At 44.2% G+C, this 12,530-nt stretch overlaps 1 protein-coding gene across 1 annotated transcript in view; it reads left to right on the top strand.

Moving 5' to 3' along the window:
* SLC7A14 (solute carrier family 7 member 14) overlaps positions 1-12,530 on the top strand; it is a 102,049-nt gene that overhangs the window by 86,434 nt on the left and 3,085 nt on the right. The window contains exons 6-7 of the mRNA XM_006764101.2: positions 1,258-1,466; positions 3,244-4,121. Coding sequence (XP_006764164.1) covers positions 1,258-1,466; positions 3,244-4,121 — 1,087 coding nt within the window. The remainder of the gene's footprint in view (positions 1-1,257; positions 1,467-3,243; positions 4,122-12,530) is intronic.

Genomic DNA, 12,530 nt, shown 5'->3' with positions numbered 1-12,530 from the left:
GCCTGGGCCAGAGGCATCAGGCCTGGGCTGGGGGCAGAACCAGTGATGGGGGGAAATGAGGGTCCCCTGCCCAGGCCTGACGCCTCTGTCAGAGGCATCAGCCCTGGGCAAGGGGCCGATCCTGCGATTGGAGGGTGATGGGGGTCAACGCCTGAGGGCTCCCAGTATGTGAGAGGGGGCAGGTTGGGCTGAGGAACACCCCCACACACACCCAGTGCACGAATTTTGTGCACCAGGCCCCTAGTGTATATAATAAAAGGCTAATATACAAATTGTCCCTTGACTGGGAGTTCAACCAAGAGTTCAACCAGGAGTTCGACCAGGGGTGGGGCCGGCAGGACAACTGCCTGCAATCCCTCCCCCTGGCCAGCACCACTCCTAATCGCCGCACCCCCCATCAGGGGCACCACCCCTGATCGCCAACCCCCATCAGAAGCAGGGCTGGCCCACCAACCGCCTGCTGCCCCTCCCCGCAGCGGCCCAACCCAATTGGCCTAATCAGGGTGGGCTGGCCTGACCCCACCCGTGCACGAATTCATGCACTGGGCCTCTAGTAATGTATGAAGGGAGATAGGTCCTAGTTTAGTGATTCCTGGCTAAGCAAAGCCATGGTGGTCTTATGGCCCAGAGTAGGACTGGATTACACGCTGAAGCCGTAATTTGTTTGTTGGCCTGACTGGCTCCTGGGACTGAGCCACAGAGAAGAAATGGAAATATGAGTCCTCATCTGAGTCTCATCAGTTTATTGGCTATGGCTCTCCTACACAACTATCTTTGGAGTTCTGATCTCTGGTCTTTGGGGTGACAGGGAGTACTGTTAAGACCTTGTAGGGCTCTGAAAGTTGAAAAGAAATGAGAGTCATGTCCATATGGGCAGGGTTCTCATGGTCACTGCCAGGCCCTGGCTCCAATGCCTGTGGCTGCAGCTCCTCCCACCTGGGAATTGCTCTTCATTGAACTCTCAGTACTTTCATGGCTCTGAAATACCTGCAGACTTATTCCTCAGATATGGAAGGCCTATTGAAAGATATTAGAGGTTATCTGGTCTAGTCCACTAAGTCCATGTGTGGGGAGAAAATAGAGACTGAGAACTCCAGAGGCCAAATGCTTACAAGGGAAGTTATGTGCCAGAAGTGGCAGGTCCAAACTTCCATGCAGCCCTCTGGCTCTGAGTCCTCTGACTTTCTCTCATGTGGGTCATTCATCCATGCTGTCAGTCCCCTCTACCTCCAGCCATGTTTTCTCTTGTTTCAACAGGTGAGCATGATCTTAACTCTGATGGTGCCATATTATGCCATTGACACGGAATCCCCACTCATGGAGATGTTTGTGGTTCATGGGTTCTATGCTGCAAAATTCATTGTGGCCATTGGGTCAGTTGCAGGACTGACAGTCAGCTTGCTGGGCTCCCTCTTCCCAATGCCGAGGGTCATTTATGCCATGGCTGGTGATGGGCTCCTTTTCAGGTAAGGTTTGTGCTCTGTGGAATTAATTCTGTTATGCGATGCCTGTACAGGGAGAATGTCACCTGCTGTCAGCCTGACTGCAACTTTGATCTGAGTGCCTGTCACGTAGACTGTGGAACTTGTCACATCCTGGCAAAGAATTTGAGTTGAAAGAGCTTATGCCCTGAAACAGCTCCTCTATTTGACTCTGAGTCCCTCAATCCAGCACAAACTGATCTGTTCCTCTATCTGCCCCTTCTCCTGTTTGAAATTGTATATTCCTTTGTAAAGATGGTGAGTGCCAAATTGTGACACTGGGAGGCCGCCAGAAGAGAGAACCCATCCTGTTACATCTTAGGCCTGCCCTCCTCTTGAGGCCTGGTACCTGGCCCTGTCCGCACAGCCCCTCTGAAGTTGAAAAAGTTTAAAGTTTTCATCAAAGAGAGAATAATACCCTATGCACTGAACCTAATAATAGTAATAACAATAGCTATCATTCATTAAATATTGGTGTTTTGTATACAGGATGCCTTTAAGTCATCACAATAACTTCTGAGTGGGGGGCCAGGATTTGAACCCAAGATGGTCTGACTCGAAAGACCAGACTTTTAACCACACCAGGATAGTGACATTTCCAGCTCCCTATCTTGAGCATGAAGTGGTCTATCTGCCCCCAGCACAGAGGTGATGGCCTCATCTCTTGGTTCCCAGTGTCCACCATGGAAGGGGCTTGCAGGGAAGGCATTCTTCCAGTGCACAAAGCAAGGTGTAAACCCTGGAGACCAGGAGCCCTTGGGTGCAGAGGGAACCAGCTCAGGGACTTTATCTCTGCCATTGGCTGTCACCTTCTGCTCCAGTTCATCAGCCTATCCCCTGATCTGAGTTGCAATATTAGGGAAGCTGGACAGATCAGGGAGAATATGACCAAGGTGTGGGGGTGTGACAGCTACACACATCCACAAGGTTTTTCTTCTGTCAAATAAAATTAAAAGGGGACTCCAAGAATAGTTTATTGTCTTGTGTGAATCCTGAAAATAAGGGAGGAGTAGAAAAGGCAGTAGGGAGGAGGATCATGAAGAGAGCAGGAACCTAATTAAGGTCCACAGGAACTGCTAAGGAAGCAGCAGCCATTCAATCACTCTTGTTGGTCTCCAGTTGGTAACCAGCTGAATTTAGCCTGCACCAATGAGTACTGGCTCCTAATTATTGCACTATTTTACTAGCTTACTTCTTGTACTTTTGTTGTAAAGCTGTGCGTCCCAAGGTTTGGCATAAGTCAGACTCCGGAGGTTTTTTTAACACATAGTTTGTTGAGACCCACTCCCAGAGAGTCTGATGTGGTAGGTCTCAGGTGAAACCTGAAACTATGTATTTCTCACAAGCTCCAAGGCAATGCTGGTACTACTGATACATGGACCATACTTTGGTTTATGCAGGTCCAGAGGACCCCCAAACATTTATCTCATCTAGTAGGTGTGTGACTATCACTTCTTCCCAGCAAAGCCTGGATTTCAATTTAGGTTTCTGAAATACCCCCTAGATTCAAGATTTAATCAACCCTTCACATCACATAATAGTCTAGGAACTTTAATAAAAAATTTGTCTCAAAACTGAGGAATTAAAGTAAACTATTTTTAAATTATATTCCAGGAACAAAATCCTAGGGTCAGAAGCACAGCTGTATTTAAAGCAGTGAATCCGTAAGCCCATTGGAGGGGCCGGACCAGGAGGAATTAAGCCATGTTAGAATCAGTCACCATCTGTAGCCATGTTAACCCTGTGCTTCATTACCCTCCAGATTTCTAGCTCATGTCAGCTCCTACACGGAGACGCCAGTGGTGGCCTGCATCGTGTCGGGGTTCCTGGCGGCTCTCCTCTCGCTACTAGTCAGCCTGAGAGATCTGATTGAGATGATGTCCATCGGCACACTCCTTGCCTACACCTTGGTCTCTGTCTGTGTCTTGCTCCTTCGATACCAACCAGAGAGTGACATTGATGGTTTTGTCAAGTTCTTGTCCGAGGAGCACACGAAGAAGAAGGAGGGCATTCTGGGTGACAGTGAGAAGGAAGTATGTTCTCCTGTGAGTGAAGGAGAAGAGTTTTCTGGCCCTGCCACCAATCCATGTGGGGCCAAGAACTTACCATCCTTGGGAGACAATGAGATGCTCATAGGGAAATCAGACAAGTCAACCTACAATGTCAACCACCCCAACTACGGCACTGTGGACATGACCACAGGCATAGAAGCCGACGAATCGGAAAACATTTATCTCATCAAGTTAAAAAAGCTGATCGGGCCCCGTTACTACACCATGAGGATCCGGTTGGGCCTTCCAGGCAAAATGGACCGGCCCACAGCAGCTACAGGGCACACAGTGACCATCTGCGTGCTCCTGCTCTTCATCCTCATGTTCATCTTCTGCTCCTTCATCATCTTTGGTTCTGACTACATCTCAGAGAAGAGCTGGTGGGCCATCCTTCTGGTTGTTCTGATGGTGCTGCTGATTAGTGCCCTGGTGTTTGTGATCTTGCAGCAGCCAGAGAACCCCAAAAAGCTGCCCTATATGGCCCCCTGCCTCCCCTTTGTGCCTGCCTTTGCCATGCTGGTGAACATCTATCTCATGCTAAAGCTCTCCACCATCACATGGATCCGGTTTGCCGTCTGGTGCTTTGTGGGTAAGCAACTTCCTTGGGAGCCTTGAGAGTTCCCTTTTAAGGTATTGAACAGCTTATCTCAAAATAACCTTCTTGCTGGGCTAGGTATTACCATTCCAAGAAAAATCTGGCTGGTTCTATGGACACTTGCTTTCTGCATTAGAGTCAAGAAAGTCAGTTATACCCTTTCTGCCTACTGTGGTCTTGGTCGTTGGTTCTGAAGAATGATGCTGATCAATCCATCACTTCTATGAATACTATTACCGGACAGTCTTCTTATGGATAATTAATACCATAAAAAGTCCATTTTAATTAAATGAATCCACATAAAAAAAGAGGAGAAAATAGCATTATAAACGTGAGGGTAGGAAAAGTTGATTGGCATTCTATCTTAGAAACTAAAAATTATGAAAAAAAAAGTATTTGACAAAATTAAATTAAAATAGGAACCATACCATACTTTTTTAAGTGAGCAAAGTGTAAATTAAGTATGGATTTTTTTTGGCATCATTTTCGTCTGATAAAATTGCATTATGACACCATTTAACATCCTTCAATTCACATTGACTTTCATAAACTATTCAAGATTTTTTCATTCCCCCACCCTAACCAACCCCCAAGGTCCTTTCTTATCCTTTGATATTCCAAGCATTCTCTTGGGCAGTACCCATCACGTCATCATCCTTCTTCTGTTGATAACTGAGATGAGTCTGTCAGGTCCTCAATTGTTCACAGCTTTGGGTATAAATAGAGTTGCTCTCTCTAAGTTCACTTTCATTGCCTTCAAGAAGTTCCGTACCTTCCCCAAGATTTCTAATTTTCCTTTGTGATCTACTTATACTATATTCACAATAGATGTTTATCATATCTAACAATTACTGATTTTATGAGATGGCTGGGGATTGGTGCTAATAGTAACCTGAGAGGGATGTTTAACTGGAGACTAATTTTAAAGTCCTTCCATCACTATTTTTATGTTCCCTGTACAACTTGGTAACCCTAGGGTCTCTGTTAACAAATACTTGGTTAAGGAGGATCCTTAGGTGCTTTGAGGAATAGGAAAGCAATAGAATAAGTAACTCCTGCCTTAAGGAGAGGATAGACAAATATGCATGAATCAACTAGCCTGGTCAAGACAGTACAGAGACTCATGGATTAGTAAACAATCCACTCCTTGAGGCCAGGGATATAGGTGTCCAACATTATGGCCTCTGTGCCTGGAACATAGTAGGTGCTTAATAAATACTTCTCTGTTATTATAAAGCACTCATTAAATGAGAAACAAAGAAACTTCCTATCACAATAACCAGAAAGGACTTTGAGGAGGTAGAATTGGAACTGAGCCTATAAGGTAAGGTTTAGATAGAGGGAAGGGGGGGGGGCATGGTACTCAAAGGAAAAAGCATATGTCTTCCAGCAGATTCCTCTCCTCTGAAGGACATTCTGTACCTTCTTTAAGTATTTTGTTTCAATTTTCCAGTCTTCTAAGTCTCATCCCTTGTTAGACATTACAGGTATTTCTCCAGGGGACAACATCACTAAGTTGTCAAAGTTTTAACCATTTATATGATTCATTCACAATCTCTCTTCTCTGTTTAAACATTTTTCCACTGGAACATGTAGCTAAGCAATGGAAAGATCCTACCATGGGTAGAGTGACTGAAGTGGGTAGAAATATTTTAGTTATATATTTGTGAAGTGAATGAAGGTGTAGACACAAAGATACATGGACTTACTGAATCATTGCTAGGCTATTAAAGCTGGAAGGGGCCTTCACTTTCTAGGTCAGTGTTACCCACAGTGGGGTGACTATTCCATTGGTAATATTTGGGCTGATTTTAGAGGGTATATGAATAAACTTTTTATAATTACTATACATCCTCACATTACTAGAAAAAAATAGACATACTCATATAAATCTGGTGATTATTTTTTAATTTAAAAAGGGAGTCAAATTAAGAAAACCATTAGTACTAAATAGTACCAGTGCTATATGATTCATAGTAATAATTAACATTTATAACACTTATCACATAGTCATTATTCTGAGGGCTTTCTATATATTAACTTATTTAATCCTCACAGCAATCTCCATTTTACAGATGAGGAAACTGAGGTATCTGACCGAGGTTACATCGCTAGTATATAGCAGAGCCAAAATTAGAACTCAGGTAGTGTGGGTCCAGAGTCCATGGTCATAGCCACTACACTAAAAATAAATAAAGTTTTAAAAACACTAATATAGTCCACCACCTCCCCACTTGTCCCTCTCTCAATTTCACAGATGAGCAAACTGAACCTCCAAGAGGTTAAATTACATGATCAAGGTCAACAGGAAGTTACTCGTGCAGCTATTACTACAATCCAACATCTCCATGCTCAGATCTGGGGCTCCTACCTCCCTAACACGTTCCTCTGAGAAGACCTTTTTATTGGATCAGAAAGTTTGATATGTAGTTTGTGTGGATAAACACATAACATCAGGCAGGGCTGGCTTCCTGGGCGTACGAACTGTGCAGTCACACAGGACCCCACACTTGGCTGAATGCTCTGTTGCTGCCTTCTTGAATTCTTAACAATTTTTTAACAAGGGGCGCCATGGTTTCATTTTGCACTGGGGCCCACAAATTAAGTAGCTGATTCTACATGATATCTATGGTCTCTGGAACCCCAAAGGCATTTTGCAAAGGTGGTGAGGTGGCAGGGACCTTGCCTTTAGAGTCAAACATCACTGGGTTCAAATCACAACTCTGCCACCTTTGTCTTGTGACCTTGGGAAGTTTACGTAACTCCTTTGGGCCTCAGTTTATAGGTTACTCATCTGCAAAAATGCAGATAATTTACTAGCCTTGATGTGGTGGCTGTTTGAGGCTTAAGTAAGAAAATATTGGGGAAAGCCATGAGAACTATTTCTTTCCTGCCTTTCTTTTCAAAACCTGAAGTGATTCATTGTCCCCCAGACTAGCTATCACATGCCAGAGTACAGCATGAACCTGTTCTGACTCAGGCTGCCCTCCCAGTTATCAGAAGAAAACTCCCAGAGAGCCTTTTGTAATAAATTTTTGCTGATAGCACAAACTTCAAGCTCGCTCCAGAAACCGATACTCCCTGACAGGGGAGGATGCCACCCTGCAGCCTGGGGCCGGCCAGACGGGCACAGGAGCCCACAGATCAGCAAGCACCCAGCTGTGAGCTATAACTGCTTTGGCATGGTGATCTCTGAAGGCTGGTGTACTAGTCAGCTCCGCCTGGAACAAAGATACACACATCAGAATCACCTGAGTTGTTTCTAAAACATTCTACGCCCAGGGTGTCCGCAACAGAGATTTTCTGATTCAATTGGTCTGATATGGCTAATACTGGGGGTATTTTTGTGTGCAGGTCATTTTAACGTGCAGCCATGTTTAAAATGATCTAGAACAGTAGTTCTTAAAGTGTGTGCCCTGACCAGCAGCGACAGCATCACCTGAAAACTAGTTAGAAATGCAGTTTTGGACCCTATCACCACCAAAACAGAATCTCCAAGGGCAATTTAGGTTTTAACAAGCCCACCCCACTCCCCCGCACGTGATTTTGATGTATGCTTAAATTTGAGAGCCACTCATCTAGAGAGAAGAATAAGAAGATAATAACAAGCAAGGCAGATTACTTAATGACAAAACTCCCTGTTTTTTCAAAATAAATGTTTGCTTATATAAAATACATCCACCCCACAACACCAAATTGGCTTGTAAAGTCTTTAATGATATTATAGAATAAATATCCCACCTCTAAACCTCTGAGTCTCAAAAAATGTCAGATTTTTTCCTCTTAATCTCTATTCATAGTATAGCTTTCCTGGAGAGAACAGTAGAGATATTTTTAAACGGAGCTTCTTATGAAACATCAGGTAATTTTTTAAAGATTTAGGCTGAGTCATAACTCGATAATCTTCCTGATACATTTTTTACCCAACCCTCTATAAATGAATCTTAATACAGCATTTTGTCACAATGTTTTCCTAAGCTTTGACCTTCAGAAGATACGACTCATAGAGTTAAAGGAGGCACAAGTCCCAACAAGATTACCCAGCACTTGTTTCTTTTCTTCAGGAAAGAGAAGTAATCCAACAGCAAATGGTTAATAATCTCAACAAAATGAGCACAAAGCAGCCTTCATTCTCCTTTTCTCTTGGCTGATGCAGTTTTGTGAAGACCACCTCAAAGAGTTGGGCAGAGTCTCGGGGTTATGAAAGTAGGAGGGACCAGAGAGAACACTGTGCAATGGGTTTTCAAGGGCGTCTTTCAGGTCAACTCTTCCCTATGGGCCATTATTATGAATCAATTATCTGTTAGACCAGTTTGTGGGCTCCCTTCCCTTGAAGGCTGCCAAGTTTTCATCTGAAATGTTTTCAGTCCCTCTGAGGAAAACAAATTCTTGCCTATAGATGTAGAGAACAGATAGAACTTGTGATTTGGACAATGGAGCCCATATATCCTGTACTAAAACATAAATATTCCAAAGAGAAGACACCACCTATGGTCTTTGAGCTATCATCTGTAATCCTATTGGGAATTGACCAAAACAGCCATTGTGATGAGGGGAACAGGAGGAAAAGAAGGGGGCCATGAATTGGGAATTGAGAGGGCACGCAAATAAACAAATTCCCGATGAGCTGTTCCATACATAAGTTTGAAATTCTCCTTGTAGGCAGAGGAGAAAGCCACTGGCACCTTCAACATCAGAAGAGTAAGAAAAATGATGAAGGCCAGGCTGAGGATGGCAACAGGGCCAGTGGGATTCCAAGAAGGAGGGACTGTGGTGGTGGATCCTGCTATAGTCAAGTATGCCTGCTGGCAGAGGGGCTGTGCAGGACAGGGAGACACACAGGGAGGAAGGGGCCAGGTGATGAACCCAAGGGCACCTGAGAAGGAAGGGCGAGAGGGCCGTCGCAGAGATGGAAGGCCCTGTCGTGGGCATGTGCAGTGCACCTGGAACAGACTTAGAGCCATGAAAGAGCGTAGGCTGGGCTTCCTTCCCTCCACATTATGTGTGTGTGTGAGATTCATTCACGTCGTTGCCTATAGTTTTAGTTTGTTCATTCTCCTTGCCATCTAGTCTTGCTCTGTGGTAATACATCCCAAGAGATTTATCCATTGTGTCCATGGACATTTAGCGTGTTTCCGGCTTGGGGCTACTAGGAATAGGACTTCTATGAACATTCCTGTACATGCATGTGGTGGTCACATGGACACATTTCCCTCGGGTTTCTGTTGAGTTAGAAGAACTGCTGGCTTGGATCATTACATTTTTTAAAATATTCTTTAACAAAAGGCATTCTGTCTCATGGCCATTATACCCTTCAAATAAAATAAGCGTTCCCAGCTCCATTTTGCAGATGGGAACCTGAGACCTAAAGTAATGTGGCTTTGTGCCCGTTTAGATTAGTTTCAGGGCCAGGGAGAGAATCTTTCCATCCTAAGCCTGCTCTTCCTGGCCACTCCATAGTAAACCTTATTGCTATGACAGTCAACAGGACTTGTGGTGTAAAAAATAACCAGCAACGTGGGAGTTGGAGACTGCGCTGGATGGGAGGACACCTCCGTACCATCCAGTCTTCATCTCTGCATTGGCAAATGTGTTTGGAAAGTTGATCCCAGAGTCATAAAAATAAAAAAGCCTCCGGGCAAAACAAAGTGCCCCAGTTATCTGCAGCGGGCAGGGCTTCCTGATGGAAAGTGCTCCCCAGGAAGAGGCAGCTCCACCCAGACGAGGTCAGGTGGCCCACCTCGTCCCGCCCTGACACGGAGCTCTGAGCAGAGGACAGGCAGCTCTTGGGGGACTCCAGAGGTCGGGGACCTGCTCCCCGGCCTGAGTTTGTGCCTGCAGAATTGGAAACCTGCTGTTATCCATCTGCAGGTCCCCAGTCTCTTCTCAGAGTTTTTGTTCTAGGTTTTCTCCCAGATGATCCAGAGGACCCTTCCTCCCACCCCTCTCCCTTGTAGATTTGGGGTCATTTGCTTAATTATCACAGAGCAGATCTACACAAGTAGACACGGAGGCATATTGCCTGCTCATACTGAGGTGCCCCGGCATCTGAGGGCAGGCTTGGCATTTCTAAACCTTCCCAAGGCATTTAGGTGGGATGGGAACAGCACCCCCTCTGGATTCAAGAGATGTGAGTTCTGGTGCCATTTTGATCACTGAAGGACTATGCAGCTCCTAGCTTCTCAGGGATGATGAACAAGAAAATGCTTTTTTATAAAGGGCTTGACGATCACAGAGTGTCCTACTACATAAAGCCCATTCAATTGCTGAAGGCAAGGTCCTTCCTCCATCTAGCCCCAACTTCTCCTGGGCACACTTTCCACCAGGGACCTCTGTCTAGAAAAGAAGCCAAAGCCTCCCTTTGAATAGTTCCCTTCACTGCAAACAGCCTTTCACAGACTGACAGCCATTACCTTTGACCAGAGCTAGCATGCAGCCATGTGCCCCAGCACAGCCATGCCTGTTGTTAAAATACTGAACCTCTTCTGCTGCTAACTAGTCTCTGCCTTGAGTGCCCCTCCCACCAGGACCCACCAACTAAAAATTAACTCCTGTCCCACAGGGGAGCCTCCAGGGTCCATTTTTGGTTGTGTTTTTGTTTGTTTGTTGTGTTGTGTTGTACTGCAGCATAAATATTTATTCCCTTCTGATTTTCAGTATCACACCTGCCTTTCACTTATTACAGATATAAGATATGTAACTACAAAGCAGTGGATCAAAGTTTTCAAGGAATGGCAGAATTAAAGATGCAAATAGAATAAATAATAGTATTTATCAATTAGCCATCGTATTCTCAAGGCTTGATTCCAAATGACTTCAGGCTTATGCCAAAATCAAATTCACTCTCAAAAATAAAACCTTGCCATCTTTAAGTGTTTACAAAAGAATATAATACCAGTCCTGGTGACAACCTAAATAGCAGTGCCCAAAACTATTTCACACAATGACAGCATCACTGAAAAAACTATATAGCCTCAAGAGGTGAAGAGTTTCCCCCACGTATGTAATAATTCAAGGAAATTATTACTAGTAGATATCAGATGATATTAAAAAATTATTAGTTTTTATTTATTTTATTTTTTCCATCACCATTTATCTGCTCTATGCCCTCCTCCACCTCCATCCACCCCTGTCCCCTCTTACTATTGTCCATGTCCATGAGTTATCTCTTTTTTTTATTAGTTTTTAAATGTGTAATGATACTAAGTTACATTTTTTTATTGCTTACAGTATTACAAAGGGTATAACATGTGTCCCTTCTAAGTTAAATTTTTAAAGGAGTCTGTTTTAGAAGTATATACATAAGATGAAAGGGATTTGTCTCAAAATAATCTAAAGAGAAGGAACCAGGAGAGTGGGTGTCAGGGGAAATCTAGTGATGTGTCCATGGGGTTCTTTATCCTTTTCTCTCCACTTTTACATATGTTATAAAAAAATCTTCAAAATAAAAAATTAAGCAGAAACTTTTTCAACAAGTCTATACTTCATAACCACCCCTGGTGGATGGACGCACCCTGGACTAGGGCATGGAGAGACCCAGAGGATTCGCAGTCTGACCACTAACTGTGTGGCTGTGAATAATCCTTTCTCTGTCCTGTGCCCAATTTCTTGTCAGTGAAATGCACATAACCATAACCTTACACACACACACACACACATACACACACACACACACACACACACATTCTCAAACAGGCTAGGAGGAGTCTAAACAAGGTAACATTTGTATAATCTTTTGAGCTCCTTGAGATAGAGGTGCCACGTCCTTTAAGATCTCAGCACCCAGAGCTGTTGTGTGAAGTTTAGTTAAGATGATTCAGGTTTCCCAGAATCCCCGGAGATTTTTCAGAAACTACCTCATGCTGAGTTCTCTAAACCAAGTGAAAGAAGGAGCAGAAACAAAACCCCCTGCTTCCACACAGGAGGCTTTTAGCAGCTCTGTTTACTCCTCCGACACAAAGCCTTTGTTTATGTGTGACAGATGGTGCTACATGTTCCTCTCCTCTCCTCTTCTCTCTCTCTCTCCTCCCTCCCTCACTTCATTGGTTCCCTTCTGTGTCTTTGTCCCCCTCCACTTTTTCTTTTCTCTGATCCTTCTCTGCTTCCCACCACTCTTCCTGAATTGGCTTGAGGGTCGGCAAGAGGGATAAAGGCAAACAGAGAGCCAGGACTTGGAGGATACCTACTATTTATTCCGTCGGGCTGCACGCACAGTTGCTTCTTGGTTTACGGCACTCGTATTTGAAATGTGTTTTTGAAGGCAGAGTGATACACCTTTGAAACTGTAGGGGCTTCAGAGCCCATAAATATTTATGTGGCAGGTTTCCTTGGTTTGCATTCCCAAAGTAATCATAGTCAACATATTCTCTCTCTCTCTCTCTCTCTCTCTCTCTCTCTCTCTCC

Source organism: Myotis davidii, unplaced genomic scaffold (assembly GCF_000327345.1).
Source record: "Myotis davidii unplaced genomic scaffold, ASM32734v1 scaffold115, whole genome shotgun sequence".
Lineage (NCBI taxonomy): Eukaryota > Metazoa > Chordata > Mammalia > Chiroptera > Vespertilionidae > Myotis > Myotis davidii.
This window is presented reverse-complemented; position numbering and strand designations above follow the sequence as displayed.